Raw genomic sequence first — 15,488 nt, forward strand, 5'->3', positions numbered from 1 at the left:
TGGAGGGGGCGGGCAGAGGACCCCTGCCTCTCTCTCCTGTGGAGTTGGGGAAGTGGACCAGGGCGGAGGCCAAGGTCTGGAGAGGAGGCCCTGATGGGAGGTGGCTGGGGCGGACCCAAGCTCCTAGAGGGCGGGGCCAAATCCTGGGGCGGGGCCGGGATAAGTGGGCGGGGGCAAATCCAGGGGCGGGGCCTAGAGGGGCGGGGCCAAGTAGAGAGGAGGCAGGGGCGGGTCCAAGGACTCGGGGGCGGGGCCGGGAGGAGGAGAGGGCGGGGCTCATGATCCAGGGGCGGGCGCTGCATGGCGCGGGGCGGGGCCGAGGACCCGGAGACCCGGGCGGGAGGAAGCACCGTGCTCAGCGCGGCGCGGGAGTGCTGGCCAGGCCATGGAGGCGGAGCCGCAGCTCTACCCGGTGGCGGGCGACGGGGGCCCGCAGGCCCCTGAAGACCGGCTCGGGGTGCAGGACGGCCCCGCAGCACCGGTGAGCGACGTGCGGGGCTTTGGGGGGAGCTTCCGTGGGGGATCGGCCCCGGGCTGGGGTGCGGGGGTCCTGGCGGGGTGTGCGGGGCGCGAGCGCTGTGGTTCCCCGCAGCTGGACGAGCTGGTGGGCGCGTACCCCAACTACAACGAGGAAGAAGAGGAGCGCCGCTACTACCGCCGCAAGCGCCTGGGGGTGCTGAGGAACGTGCTGGCGGCCAGCGCGGGGGGCACGCTCACCTATGGCGTCTACCTGGGTGCGTGGACACAGTCCGGGCGGTCTTCGGGTGCAAGATCTCCTCTGGGGTCTACCTGGGTGCAGGTGTGCAGGTGGGGGGGCTGGGGGCCACGCCCACTGACGGAGCCCACCTGTGTGTGGGGAGCCCTAGACTCGCCCTGCCCCCCTGAAGAGCTCGCCGGCAGGTCTGGGTCTGGGAAATGAAACCTACGGGCTGTGGGGCTCCCTTCCTCTTCCGCTTCTCTCGCGTCCCCACAGCTGCCTTGCGGCTGCCCCGCGTGCAGGAACTGCTGAGCAAAGCCCCCAGGTCCAAGTTGAACCTTGGTGAGAGTGTGGACGGCGCCTGGGTTCCCTGGCGGGCGCTGAAATCAGGGGTTGGGGCGGCTGGTGGCTGCATGCCCCCTCTCCCCCCCCCCCCCCTGCGTCTGATCCCATGGGTGTTGGCCTTGCGGGTCCCTCTGGAGACTGGAGCACCGTGCTGGGTCTGCTCTCTAGTCTGCGAGCCCCAGCACCTGGCCGACCCTCCACTCCAGTCCCGCCCCCAGCACCCTGGCCCATCCCCCTGGTCCAGCCCCCCTATCCCAGTTCCCTGTCCCAGCCCCCTGTCCCAGGCCCCTGTCCCAGCACCCTGCCCCAGCACCCTGTCCCAGCCCCCTGCCCCAGCATTCTGTCCCAGCCCCCTGTCCCAGCACCCTGCCCCAGTAACCTGTCCCAGCACCCTGTCCCAGCCCCCTGTCCCAGCATCCTGTCCCAGCACCCTGTCCCAGCCCCCTGTCCCAGCATCCTGTCCCAGCCCCCTGTCCCAGCCCACTGTCCCAGCATCCTGTCCCAGCACCCTGTCCCAGCCCCCTGTCCCAGCATCCTGTTCCAGCCCCCTGTCCCAACCCCCTGTCCCAGCATCCTGTCCCAGCACCCTGTCCCAGCCCCCTGTCCCAGCATCCTGCCCCAGCACCCTGTCCCAGCCCCCTGTCCCAGCATCCTGTCCCAGCACCCTGTCCCAGCCCCCTGTCCCAGCCCCCTGTCCCAGCCCCCTGTACCAGTCTCCTGTCCCAGTCCCCTGGTCCATCCCCCTGGTCCATCCCCCTGCCCCAGCCCCCTATCCCAGTCCCCTGGCCCAGCACCCTGTCCCAGCCCCCTGTCCCAGCCCCCAGGCCCAGCCCCCTGGCCCAGCATCCTGCCCCAGCACCCTATCCCAGCAACCTGTCCCAGCCCCCTGTCCCAGGCCCCTGTCCCAGCCCCTGTCCCAGGCCCCTGTCCCAGCCCCCTGTCCCAGCCCCCTGCCTCAGCATTCTGTCCCAGCCCCCTGCCCCAGCCCCCTGTCCCAGCCCCCTTCCTCAGCATTCTGTCCCAGCCCCCTGTCCCAGCACCCTATCCCAGCACCCTGCCCCAGTCCCCTGCCCCAGCACCCTGTCCCAGCCCCCTGTCCCAGCCCCCTGTCCCAGTCCCCTGTCCCAGCACCCTGTCCCAGTCCCCTGCCCCAACATTCTGTCCCAGTACCCTGTCCCAGCACCCTGTCCCCAGCACCCTGTCCCAGCCCCCTGCCCCAGCCCCCTGTCCCAGCACCGTCCCAGCCCCCGTCCCAGCACCCTGTCCCAGCCCCCTGCCCCAGCCCCCTGTCCCAGCACCCTGTCCCAGCCCCCTGCCCCAGCACCCTGTCCAAGCCCCTTGCCTCAGCATTCTGTCCCAGCCCCCTGTCCCAGCCCCCTGTCCCAGCCCCCTGTCCCAGTCCCCTGCCCCAGTACCCTGTCCAACATCCTGTCCCAGCACCCTGTCCCAGCCCCCTGCCCCAGCCCCCTGTCCCAGTACCCTGTCCCAGCACCCTGTCCCAGTACCCTGTCCCAGCACCCTGTCCCAGCCCCCTGCCCCAGCATTCTGTCCCAGTCCCCTGCCTCAGCCCCCTGTCCCAGCCCCCTGTCCCAGCCCCCTGTCCCAGTACCCTGCCCCAGCCCCCTTCCCCAGCATTCTGTTCCAGCCCCCTGCCCCAGCATCCTGTCCCAGCACCCTGCCCCAGCATTGTGTCCCAGCCCCCCATCACAGCCCCCTGTCCCAGCACCTTGCCCCAGCCCCCTGTCCCAGTACCCTGTCCCAGCCCCCTGCCCCAGCATTCTGTCCTAGTCCCCTGCCCCAGCCCCCTGCCCACCCACCCCATGCCACCTCCTAGGCCTCCTGCAGATGCAGCTGATCCTGCACTACGACGAGACCTACCGGGAGGTGAAGTATGGCAACATGGGTCTGCCCGACATCGACAGCAAGATGCTGATGGGAATCAACGTGACGCCCATTGCCGCCCTGCTATACACACCTGTGCTCATCAGGTGACCTGGGCTGCCAGGCTCTCTGCTGGGGTGGGAGCCGGGACAGGGGCCGGAGAACCCGGGCCTGGAGAAGCTCAGCAGCTCTGGCGGGGCACACGGAGCCTCAGAAAACAAGATGCCTGATGCGGTGCCCCACCCGTGGCCTCCTCCTCCATGGCCGCAGCCCCCTGAGGGGCCCTGAGGGGTGAGGCCTGCACTTGAGAAGCACGAGGTGCACCTCCCATCAGGAACGGAGCCCCCCAAAAACCACAGATCGGTTTTAATGCCCCTATATATTGTATTTTTTTGCCTCTAGGGTTATTGCTGGGGCTCGGTGCCTGCACCACGAATCCACTGCTCCTGGAGACCATTTTTTCCCCTTTTGTTGCCTTTGTTTTTTTTTTATCATTGTTGTGGTTATTATTATTGTTGTTGTTGCTGTCGTTGGATAGGACAGAGAGAAATGGAGAGAGGAGGGGGAGACAGAGAGGGGGAGAGAAAGACAGACACCTGCAGACCTGCTTCACCGCCTGTGAAGCGACTCGCCTGCAGGTGGGGAGCCGGGGGCTTGAACCGGGATCCTTACACTGGTCCTTGCGCTATATCTTTTTCTTAACATAGGACAGACTATCAGAGAAACTGATAGGAAGGGGAGATAGAGAAGGGGCGAGACAAAGAGATACCTGCAGCCCTGCTTCACCACATGTGAAGCTTCCCCCTGCAGGTGGGCATGGTGGGGCTTGAACCCGGGTCCTTGTGCGTGATGATGTGTGGAGCCCTAGTTCCTGTCTTAAACAGGCAGACAAAAGGCTCAAGCCTGTGTCACATTCACACAAACTGCTTCCGAGCCATCGCTGGGGAGGAAACGGGACGCCTCTCTCAACTCAGCCCCCTAGGATCCAGTTAGTCCTGGGGTGCCGACGCCGTGTGCCACCTGCCTGCCCTCATGGTCCCATGTGAGCAGGTGCCTGTGCAAAGCTCTCTCTCGGATGCACACACCTTGGCAGGCGTCCTGGTGGAGGCAGGAGCTGTAGTGACGGAGTGGGCTCTGTGGGGCTGGGGACCCAGCTGGCCCAGGGCTGGGGGCGACAGCACCTCCACTTTTCTATTTATTTTTATTTATTTATTTGTTTTTGTTCCCAGGGTTATCGATCAATGGGGCTCGGTGCCTGCACTACAAATCCACTGCCCCTGGAGGCTATTTTCTCCCCTTTTTGTTGCCTTTGTTGTTTAACATTGTTGTTGTTATTGTTGTCATTGTTGTTGGATAAGACAGAGAGAAATGGAGAGAGGAGGGGAAGACAGAGAGGGGGAGAGAAAGACAGACACCTGCAGACCTGCTTCACCGCCTGTGAAGCGACTCCCCTGCAGGTGGGGAGCCGGGGGCTTGAACCAGGATCCTTGTGCCTGCCAGTCCTTGCGCTTTGCTCTCTGTGCGCTTAACCCACTGCGCTACCGCCCAGCCCCCCACTTTTCGTTTTTAAGGACTTAGCTGTTGATTAAAGAGAACCAGAGCATCACTCTGATCCACGTTATGCTGGGGATAGAACTCAGAATGCCCTGCTGTGGGTCCTTTTCTTTACCCACTGCGCCCGTCTCTCTTTAAGGGGCCCAGACTTAGGCAGAAGTTGAAAAACAAGATCAGAAAAGAAAACACAATTAGAACCTGAAATTGGCATATCGCACCAAAGTAAAAGACTCTGGGGTGGGTGGGTGGCGAGAATACAGGTCCATGAAGAATGATGAATGACATAGTGGGGGTTGTATTGTTAAATGGGAAACTGGGGAATGTTATGCATGCACAAACTATTGTATTTACTGTTGAATGTAAACCATTTATTCCCCAATAAAGAAATTTTTTAAAAAAGGGGGTCCCAGAGCTCTGCGACAGAGTCTGCAGTGCAGAGGCCGAACCGGGTCCCTGGCTGTTGTGTCCTTCTTATTTTTACTTTTTAATGATTAATTTTTTTATTGGGGGATTAATGCTTTACAGTCACCAGTAAATACAATAGTTTGTACATGCATAACATTCCTCAGTTTTCCACATACCAGTGCAACCCCACTAGGTCCTCTGTCATCCTTTTCCAGGACCTGAATTCTCCCCTCCGTCTTGTTTGTATAATAAAGTGCTGGGGATTGAACTCAGGGCCTCGCACGTTCCTGCTGAAGCCCCTCTCCCAAGCCCTTGCTTTTCTGTCTTCGCTCTGTGCTCCTAGCTGTTTCTTCATTCTCAGAGTCCACACATAGGCAGAGCCACGACTCCAGCCTGGCAGTGTGATGCTTCTTTTTCTTTTTAAATATTTATTTATTCCCTTTCGGTGCCCTTTTTTATTGTTGTAGTTATTATTGATGTCATTGTTGGACAGTACAGAGAGAAATGGAGAGAGGAGGGGAAGACAGGGGGGGAGAGAAAGACAGACACCTGCAGACCTGCTTCACCACCTGTGAAGCAACTTCCCTGCAGGTAGGGAGCCAGGGGCTCGAACCGGGATCCTTACGTCTGTCCTTGGGCTTTGCGCCACGTGTGCTTAACCTGCTGTGCTACTGCCCGACTCCCCTGTTTCATTTTTCTTAAAAGTTGGAGAACAGAGCTGCCAGGAGATGTTGGCAGCAGTGCTCTGTCTAGGGGGCAGTGGGAGAGGGCTCTGGGCTCTCACTGCTGTGGTTAACTTCAACTTTCCTTCTCTCCTGCCCGGGAAGCCTGGCTACACCCTCAGGCACGGAGGGCAGTGAGGTCGAGAAACCTGCTCAGGCCCTCGGGCAGCACCGGGCAGAGGGGCCCCCATCCCCCGGGCTGGCGTGCTGAGGGCTGTGGGTGTGTGGAGCTTCCCCAGTGCTGAACCAGGAGGGCTACTCGCTGCACTTCCCCTCCATCAGAACAGACAGTTCCTCTGTAGTGAGCCCCTTCCCCAGCGCTGCCCAGAGGGGTGACACAGCTGCTGGTTATTAAAGAAGAGCCGGGAGGGTCGAGCTCTAGCGCAGCAGGTTAAGCGCAGGTGGCGCAAAGCCCAAGGACCGGCGTAAGGATCCCGGTTCGAGCCCCCGGCTCCCCACCTGCAGGGGAGTCGCTTCCCAGGCGGTGAAGCAGGTCTGCAGACGTCTGTCTTTCTCTCCCCCTCTCTGTCTTCCCCATCTCTCTCCATTTCTCTCTGTCCTATCTAACAATGATGACATCAATAACAACAACAACTACAACATTAAAACAACAAGGCCAACAAAAGGGAAGAAATAAATTTTACAAAAAGAGAGGAGTTAGGGTCCTGGAACCTCAGGGGAGGTCTCTGGCCAGGGCTGTTCTTGCTTGGAGCTCCCTGGGAACCAGAGAGAACCCTGAGTACAAGGATCCCAGGACTGGCCGGCCACCTGTCCCACCTCCAAGCCACAGCCTGCCCCTTGTCTCACACACTCCCTTCTTTGAACAAGGACAGACAGGAATCTTCCCTGGACCACTGAGAAAGAAACGTCTGTTTAAATTTTTTTTTAATTTTTACTTATTATTGGATAGAGACAGAGAAATTGAGAGGGAACCGAGAGATAGAGGGAAAGAGACAGAGAGACACCTGCAGCCCTGCTTCACCACTCATGAACATTCCCCCCGTAGGTGGGGACCAGGGGCTTGAACCTGGGTTCTTGTGCGTTGTAATGTGTGCGCTCAACCAGGTGCGCCACTGCCTGGCCCCTGAGAGAGAAAGGTCTAGACGGACCACAATTACTGAGCGTTGGAGCGGAAGGTACCCAGGGTGTCAGGCCGGCACTGCCCCCAGTGGGGCTGCCCCGCTGGACTGGGCTCCTGGGACACGTGCACATGGACAGCGGGGAGGGAGCCTTGCAGACACGCAGGAGGCCAGACTCAAGGCTCCCCACCCGCCGCCCGAGTCTCTCCTGCCATCCTCGCAGTGGCTGTGAGAGCCAGATGGTGTGTCTCTGGGGAGATGGCGTCTCAAGCCTCTTACACCAATCTCCCGCCTTCCCTCTGCCCACAGGTTTTTTGGCACCAAGTGGATGATGTTTCTGTCAGTGGGCATCTATGCTCTCTTCGTTTCCACCAACTACTGGGAGCGCTATTACACGCTGGTGCCCTCGGCCGTGGCCCTGGGCATGGCCATCGTACCCCTCTGGGCCTCCATGGGTAACTACATCACCAGGTGAGCCTGTGGGCACAGGGCGGGAGTCTGCAGAGCTGCACCCTTCACAGCTCTGGCTGGGGGACCGGGGCCGGCCCCGTCTGCCCTGTACGCCTCAGTTTCCCCTTCTGTGAGCCAAAAGGTGGGGCAGGCAGCTAGTATGGGCGCAGGCCGGGCAGAGCCTCTGTCTTGTGGTGCAGGATGGCGCAGAAGTACTATGAGTACGCCCACTACAAGGAGCGCGAGGAGCAGGGCCCCCACCAGCGCCCCCCGCGGGGCTCCCACGCGCGCTACCTCCTGGTGTTCCAGGCTGTCTTCTTCTGCTTCTTTCATGTGAGTCCTCAGAGCCCCCACTGGAGCTCACACTGCGGTCGTCGTCTTTGTGTGTGTGTTTTTAAAAAATGTTTATTTATTTATTTCCTTTTTGTTGTCCTTGTTTTATTGTTGTAGTATTATTGTTGTTGTTGTTGGGTAGGACAGAGAGAAATGGAGAGGAAGGGAAGAGAGAGAGGGGGAGAGAAAGACAGACACCTGCAGACCTGCTTCACCGCCTGTGAAGCGACTCCCCTGCAGGTGGGGAGCCGGGGGCTCGAACCGGGATCGTTACGTTGGTCATTGTGCTTCACACCACCTGTGCTTAACCCGTTGCACTACCGCCAGACTCCACACTGGGGTCTTCTTGAGCCAGCCCCTGCTTGGCCATCTCTGGTGACGGCACCAGGCGCCAGGCGGGAGGAAGTTCTGCCCTGGGCACCCTACTGACCGTCAGGCTCCCTCAGAGGTGGGAAGGTTCCTGCTCCCATTAGACTCTGCCCATGTCGCCTGCACTGAGCCTGCCCTGCACCTTCCTTTTCCCACAGCTGAGCTTCGCCTGTGCCCAGCTGCCCATGATCTACTTCCTGAACCACTACCTCTACGACCTCAACCACACGCTGTTCAACGTGCACAGCTGCGGTTAGTCCCCTCGGGAGGTGGGCCGCTGGGGGTGGAATGATGAGGCATCATGGAAGACTGCCTGGGGGAGGCTCTGTCTGCTCTGAGACTGTGGGATCTTGGGGCCATACATGAACTCCCAGCCCAACAGGGCTATGTGAATAGGGGGCAGCCCCCACATCTTGGGGCAGTAGGTCCTGCCCCTGCCTCAGCCCCCAACCAGGCCCCTCACCACCCTGCCCTGCTCTGCCCTGCCCCTTCCAGGCACTGACAGCCAGGGCATCCTCACCGGCTTCAACAAGACGGTCCTACAGACACTGCCACGCAGCCGCAACCTGATCGTGGTGGAGAGCGTGCTCATGGCGGTGGCCTTCCTGGCCATGCTGCTGGTGCGGGGGGACCGGGGGAGGGCCGCCATGGCGCCAGGGGGAAGCTGGCTGGCTCGGACAGTGCCGCAGGGGAGGGGCTCGCCGGGGAGGCTCTGATGACATGGACACCCCAGGGCGCAGGGGGAGGGCGCAGGGCCTGGGCCCAGGTCCAGAGGCCGGCAGTGAACTGTGAGGGGCCGGGAGGGAGGAGCCAGGCTGGGGGGAGGGGAGGCTCTAACCTGGTGCGCTGCTTGGAGGTGTCAGGCAAGGTTGGGTCTGGAGATTTATTCATTTAGGGCAAGGAGACAACATAATGGTTCTGCAGAGACTCTCAAGCCTGAGGCCCCAAAGTCCTAGGTTCAATCCCCTGCACCACCGTGAGCCAGAGCTGAGGGCACGAGTAGGCAGCATAATGGTTGTGCAAAGACTCTCATGTCTAAGGTTCTGAGGTTTCAGGTTCTGTCTCCTGCACCATCAAAAACCAGAGCTCATCAGTGCTCTGATAAGAAAAAAAAAAGTATTCATTAATGGGAAAGAGAACCAGAGCATCACTCTCGCACAGAAATGCCAGGGATTGAACCTGGGCCACAACGCGCTACTCCTGAGAGGCGTGGCCTGAGAGGCGGGGCTGTACCAAGGGGGCGTGGTCTTTGTGGGGGGAGGGTGCGGGCGGGGCCAAGATCGATGGGCGTGTCCGAGGAACAGGCGGGTGGGGTGTGGCTAGTACTATGGGCGTGCAGGGGGCGGGGCTTAAGCTAGAGGTGTGATTAATGCTTGTGACTCCGGTTGGGGCGTGGTCCGTAGGAGGGCGTGGTCTGGTGGTGGGCGGGGCCTCCGTGACTGCCGCGTTCGCACCTTGAGCCCCGCAGGTGCTGGGCCTGTGCGGCGCCGCCTACCGGCCGACCGAGGAAATCGACCTGCGCAGCTTGGGCTGGGGCAACATCTTCCAGCTGCCCTTCAAGCACATGCGCGACTTCCGCCTGCGCCACCTGGTGCCCTTCTTCATCTATAGTGGCTTCGAGGTGCTGTTCGCCTGCACGGGCATCGGCCTGGTGAGTCCCACTCGGGGCCCCATGCCCCCTCCAGGACTTCCAGCCACAAGCGTTTGGCCCTGGGTGGGTTCACGAGGCACAGCCTTAGGACTTGGGGGGGTCCCTGCCTTTAGGACTTGGGGGGTCCCTGTCTTAGGACTTTGGGGGGTCCCTGCCTTAGGACTTAGGGGGGTCCCTGCCTTAGGACTTGGGGGTCCCTACCTTAGGACTTGGGGGGGTCCCTGCCTTAGGACTTGGGGGGTCCCTGCCTTAGGACTTGGGGGTCCCTGCCTTAGGACTTGGGGGTCCCTGCCTTAGGACTTAGGGGGTCCCTGTCTTAGGACTTGGGGGTCCCTGCCTTAGGACTTGGGGGGTCCCTGCCTTAGGACTTGGGGGTCCCTGCCTTAGGACTTAGGGGGTCCCTGTCTTAGGACTTGGGGGTCCCTGCCTTAGGACTTAGGGGGTCCCTGTCTTAGGACTTGGGGGGTCCCTGCCTTTAGGACTTAGAGGGGGTCCCTGCCTTAGGACTTGGGGGGTCCCTGCCTTGAGGACTCGGGGGGAGTCCCTGCCCGGCATTTGCATGGCGTCTGTCCCCGGCACTGGGCAGCCCCCGCTGACCCCGCGCCCGCCCCCGCTGTCCCCAGGGCTACGGCGTCTGCTCCGTGGGGCTAGAGCACCTGGCCTACCTGCTGATGGCTTTCGGCCTGGGCGCCTCGGCCTCCTCCCTGCTGGGGCTGCTGGGGCTCTGGCTGCCCCGCCCGGTGCCCCTGGTGGCCGGCGCTGCCCTGCACGTGCTGCTCATCCTCAGCCTCTTCTTCTGGGCCCCGGCGCCCAAGAATCTGCAGCACCTGTGGCTCCTCTACGGCGTGGCCGCGCTCTGGGGCGTGGGCAGTGCCCTCAACAAGACTGGGCTGAGCAGTGAGTATCGCCTTGGCTGTGGACTCCTGGGAGCCGTGCAGACCCCAGCAGGGCAGTGAGGACTAACTCACCCTCACCCTAAAAACAGGGTCTTCCCCACACCCCACACCCTAACAGCCCAGGCTTGGGGCCTGGACTCTGCTGCTCTGCAGACGAGTGTGGCAGCTTCAGACCCACTCTCCCTCCTCAGGCCCTGTTTGCGGCTGGGCAGGTGGTACAGTGGCTCTGTACATGCATGAGGCCCTGGGTTCAATCCCCAGCACTGGATTAAAAAAAAAAATTATGGGGTCGGGCGGTAGCGCAGCAGGTTAAGCGCACGTGGCATAAAGCACAAGGACTAGCACAAGGATCCTGGTTTGAGCCCCCGGCTCCCCACCTGCAAGGGGGTCACTTCACAGGCGGTGAAGCAGGTCTGCAGGTGTCTGTCTTTCTTTCCCCCTCTCTGTCTTCCCCTCCCCTCTCCATTTCTCTCTGTCCTGTCCAACCACAATGACATCAGTAACAACAATAACCACAACAATGACAAAACAACAAGGACAACAAAAGGGAAAAAAAATAGCCTCCAGGAGCAGTGGATTTGTGGTGCAGGCTCCGAGCCCCAGCAGTAACCCTGGAGGCAAAAAAAAAAAAATTAAATGTTTTAAATGTGTTGTTAGATTACTACTTCTTAGCAGGACAAGTGGGGGTCAGCTACCCGAGACTGAGCAATATATTGTTAGAGACTGAGAGAAATCAAGAGGGAAGGGGAGGCTGACAGGGACAGAGAAAGAGACACCTGCAGCACTGCTTCACCATTCCTGAAGCTTCTTCCCCAGCAAGTGGGGGCTGAGGACTTGAACCCAGGTCCCTGTGCACTGGAATATGTGTGCTATACTGCGTGTGCCACCACCTGGCCTGTGAATGGATATGTGTGTGTGTGTGTGTGTGTGTGTGTGTGTGGCTGAGAGGTAGCTCAACATAAATAAGAGTGCAAGTGTGTGTGTGTGTGTGTGTATGTGTGTGTGGGTGGCTGAGAGCTCAACATAAATAAGAGTGCAAGTGTGTGTGTGTGTGTGTGTGTGTGTGTGTATGTGTGGCTGAGAGATAGCTCAACATAAATAAGAGTGCAAGTGTGTGTGTGTGGCTGAGAGATAGCTCAACATAAATAAGAGTGCGTGTGTGTGTGTGTGTGTGTGTGTGTGTGTGTGGCTGAGAGATAGCTCAACATAAATAAGAGTGCGTGTGTGTGTGTGTGTGTGTGTGGCTGAGAGATAGCTCAACATAAATAAGAGTGCGTGTGTGTGTGTGTGTGTGGCTGAGAGATAGCTCAACATAAATAAGAGTGCAAGTGTGTGTGTGTGTGTGTATGTGTGTGTGGGTGGCTGAGAGCTCAACATAAATAAGAGTGCAAGTGTGTGTGTGTGTGTGTGTCTATGTGTGGCTGAGAGATAGCTCAACATAAATAAGAGTGCAAGTGTGTGTGTGTGTGTGTGTGTGGCTGAGAGGTAGCTCAACATAAATAAGAGTGCAAGTGTGTGTGTGTGTGTGTGTGGCTGAGAGATAGCTCAATATAAATAAGAGTGCGTGTGTGTGTGTGTGTGTGTGTGTGTGTGGCTGAGAGATAGCTCAACATAAATAAGAGTGCGTGTGTGTGTGTGTGTGTGTGTGTGTGTGGCTGAGAGATAGCTCAACATAAATAAGAGTGCAAGTGTGTGTGTGTGTGTGTGTGTGTGTGTGTGTGGCTGAGAGGTAGCTCAACATAAATAAGAGTGCAAGTTTTGCATGTCTGAGGCCCCCAGGTTCAATCCCCTTTAGCACCAGATGCCAGAAATGAGCAGTGCTCTGGCTGTCTCTCATAAAAATTAATCATTTTTTTTAAAGATTTTTTTTAGTTTTTAAAAATGTTTATTTATTTACTAGCTAGAGACAGAGAAATTGAGAGGGGAGGGGGAAACAGAGGGAGAGAGACAAAAAAAAGACACCTGCAGCATTGCTTCACCACAACAATAATACAACAACAAGGGCAACAAAAGGGCTCCAGGAGCAGTGGTGCAGGCACAGAGCCCCAGTGATAAGCCTGGAGGCAGACAGACAGACAGACACGCGTGTGCCTGCCAACAAAGGAAGCACATAAAAAAAAAAAAAAGACAACAACTTTTGGGCCTGGGACGTGGTGCAGTGGGTAAAACATTGAATCCTCACGTCTGAGGACCCAGGTTCAATCCCCAGCACCCCCTGTGCCAGAGTGATGTTCTGGTTCTATAAATTAATAGGTAAATAGACAGATAGGGACCGGGTGGTGGTGTACCTGGCTGAGCGAACATGTTATAATGACCTGGGTTCAAGCCCCTGGTCCCCACCTGCAGAGGGAAACCTTTGCAAATGGTGAAGCAGGTCTGCAGGTATCTTTCTCTCCCTCTTTTTAATTTTTTTACTTTTTAAAATTATTTATTATAGGATAGTGACAGAGGAAAATTGAAAGGGGAGGAAAAGATAGAGCTGGAGAGAGACAGACACCAGCAGCCCCGCGTCACCACTCATAAAGCTTTCCCTCTGCAGAACCTGGGACCTTGCGCACTGTAATGTGAGCTCTTAACCAGGTGCACCACTGCCTGGGCCCGTCCCTCTCTGTCTCCCTCTTGGTCTCAATTTCTGGCTATCTCTAGCCAATAAATAAATATTTTAAAGTTAAATAAAGTGACATAAAATTAAATTTTAAAAAAAGCAGAAAGGGCCAGGGAGATAGCATAATGTTTCTGCAAAGAGACTCTCCTTCCTGAGGCTTCAAAGTCCCAGGTTCAATCCTTCACACCACCATAAGCCAGAGCTGAGCAGGGCTCTGGTAAAAAAAAAAAAAAAAAAAGTTGAGGGGGGGGCGGGCAGTAGCGCAACGGGTTAAGCCCACGTAATGCAAAGAGCAAGGACTGGCACAAGGATCCGGGTTCGAGCTCCAAGCTCCCCACCTGGAGGGGAGTCGTTTCACAGACTGTGAAGCAGGTCTGTAGGTGTCTGTCTTTCTCTCCCCCTCTCTGTTTTCCCCTCTTCTCTCCATTTCTCTCTGTCCTATCCAGCAACAACGACAGCAATGACAACAATAACAATAAATAATAAGGGTAACAAAATGGGGGTAGGAAAAGTGGATTCGTAGTGTAGGCACCGAACCCCAGCAATAACCCTGGAGGAAAAAATAAAAAGGGAGCCGGGCGGTAGCGCAGCGGGTTAAGCGCACGTGGCGCAAGGCGCAAGGACCGGCGTGAAGATCCCGGTTCGAGCCCCCGCCTCCCCACCTGCAGGGGAGTCGCTTCCCAGGCGGTGAAGCAGGTCTGCAGGTGTCTGTCTTTCTCTCCCCAGCTCTGTCTTCCCCTCCTCTCTCCATTTCTCTCTGTCCTGTCCAACGACAACAATAATAACTACAACAACAAAAAAAAAAAAAAACAGGGCAACAAAAGGGAAAATAAAAAAATATATAAAAAAAAAGTTGGACTAGCCGGCCGGGGCCCACCTGCGCGGCCCACAGCGGGTCCCCACCTGCCCCGGCGGGGCCTCACCTGTCGCGGCCTCGCTCCGCTCGCGGGCGGCGCAGTAACCGGGGCGTCCAGCAGGGGGCGCGCCAGGCCCGCGTCCCGAGGCCCGGCAGGTGCGCAGGTGAGCGCGGGCCTGGAGGGTCGCGGGGGCCCGCAGGTGACCCGCCTTTCCCGCCCACCCCGGCCCCCGCAGCCCTCCTGGGAATCCTGTACGAGGACAAGGAGAGGCAGGACTTCATCTTCACCATCTACCACTGGTGGCAGGCCGTGGCCATCTTCGTGGTGTACCTGGGCTCGGGGCTCCCCATGAAGGTGAGGCTCCTCCCGGCGCTCTGGCCCTGGGCGGGGCGGGGGGCGCGGCCTCAGTTTCCCCACCCCGCAGGGGCTCCGGCTCGTCTCTTTCCTGGGGGGCGCCTCTGTGGGTGCGGGGTGGGGGGACCCGTTCCCCTGCGCCCTGGCCGCGGGGTCCCCTAAGCGCCCTCCCCCGCGCGCCCAGGCCAAGCTGGCGGTGCTGCTGCTGACGCTCTTGGCCTCGGCCGCGTCCTACCTGTGGATGGAGCAGAAGCTGCGGCGCGGCGTGGTCCCCCGCCAGCCCCGCATCCCGCGGCCGCAGCACAAGGTGCGGGGCTACCGCTACCTGGAGGAGGACAACTCGGACGAGAGCGATGCGGAGGGAGAGCGCGCAGGCGGCGCGGGCGGGGGAGAAGGCCGGGAGGACTGCGCGGAGGAGGAGGCGCCACCGCCCGCGGGGCCCTGCCTCTACGAGCAGGCGCTGGGAGGCGAGCAGGTGCCGGGAGACGGACCCCGAGAACGCGGGGGCGAGCAGTGAGTCGGCTCGCTGGCCTGGGTCACTCGCAGGAACTGTCTTCAAGGACGGCGCCCCCCTCCCACCCGTGTTGTGAACATCCCCTCCCCGGGCGCGCAGGGACTTGAGGCCGTGGCCAGAGCTGGGGGTCCAGAGGCCACACTGGGGGGGGGGGGGGTGGCTCCCACTGTCTCCTCCAGAGCTGCCGCCACAGCAGGACCTGGGGGGCTTTTCCCGCACCCCTTTCCCCGGCCCTGCGCTGCAGGCCTGCGCCGCTGCCATTGTCTCCCCGAGCTTTGCACATCCTGTCCCCGTGGTCCTCCAGGGGACGCGACATTTTATAGAAAAGGAGCAATAAAGAGACTTGCATTGCACTGGTCAAGTAAGGAGGCTGAGCCCAGGCTGGGAGGGGAGGGATGGGCACCCCCAGGCCCTGCCCACTAGGCTGCCCAGTTGGAGAGTTCCTGAGTTCGAGAGGAAGAGAGAGTTCCACAGTGGAAGAGTTTCAGAGGGTTCCCCAATACGAGAGTTCCAGAGTTCCAGAGTAAGAGAGAGTTCCTGAGTTCGAGAGTTTGAGAGTTACAGAGTAAGAGAGAGTTCCACAGTGGAAGAGTTTCAGAGGGTTCCCCAGTACAAGAGTTCCAGAGTGCCAGAGTTGGAGGGTTCCTGAGTTCCGGAGTTCGAGAGTTTCAGAGTTACAGAGTAAGAGAGAGTTCCACAGTGGAAGAGTTTCAGAGTGCCAGAGTTGGAGGGTTTCTGAGTTCCTGAGTTCGAGAGTAAGAGAGAGTGCTTGCGCC

General features: G+C 59.1%; 1 protein-coding gene across 1 annotated transcript; it reads left to right on the top strand.

Moving 5' to 3' along the window:
• The first annotated feature begins 303 nt into the window (after positions 1-303).
• On the top strand, positions 304-15,065 carry UNC93B1 (unc-93 homolog B1, TLR signaling regulator). Its single transcript, XM_007518794.3, has 11 exons — positions 304-481; positions 593-734; positions 2,877-3,030; positions 6,993-7,154; positions 7,334-7,466; positions 7,994-8,087; positions 8,331-8,455; positions 9,304-9,486; positions 10,110-10,383; positions 14,080-14,198; positions 14,383-15,065. The coding sequence occupies exons 1-11, from the start codon at positions 386-388 to the stop codon at positions 14,713-14,715; spliced, it is 1,815 nt and encodes a 604-aa protein (XP_007518856.1). The 5' UTR covers positions 304-385; the 3' UTR covers positions 14,716-15,065.
• The last annotated feature ends 423 nt before the right edge of the window (positions 15,066-15,488 follow it).

Source organism: Erinaceus europaeus, chromosome 17, assembly GCF_950295315.1.
Source record: "Erinaceus europaeus chromosome 17, mEriEur2.1, whole genome shotgun sequence".
NCBI lineage: Eukaryota > Metazoa > Chordata > Mammalia > Eulipotyphla > Erinaceidae > Erinaceus > Erinaceus europaeus.

Excerpts from the sequence above, each read along its gene's own strand:
- UNC93B1 (XM_007518794.3), top strand. The coding sequence starts at position 386 with ATGGAGGCGGAGCCGCAGCTCTACCCGGTGGCGGGCGACGGGGGCCCG. Across the intron at positions 7,467-7,993 it reads TCTTCTTCTGCTTCTTTCAT|CTGAGCTTCGCCTGTGCCCA; the intron begins GTGAGTCCTCAG and ends CTTTTCCCACAG. Across the intron at positions 10,384-14,079 it reads CAACAAGACTGGGCTGAGCA|CCCTCCTGGGAATCCTGTAC; the intron begins GTGAGTATCGCC and ends CGGCCCCCGCAG.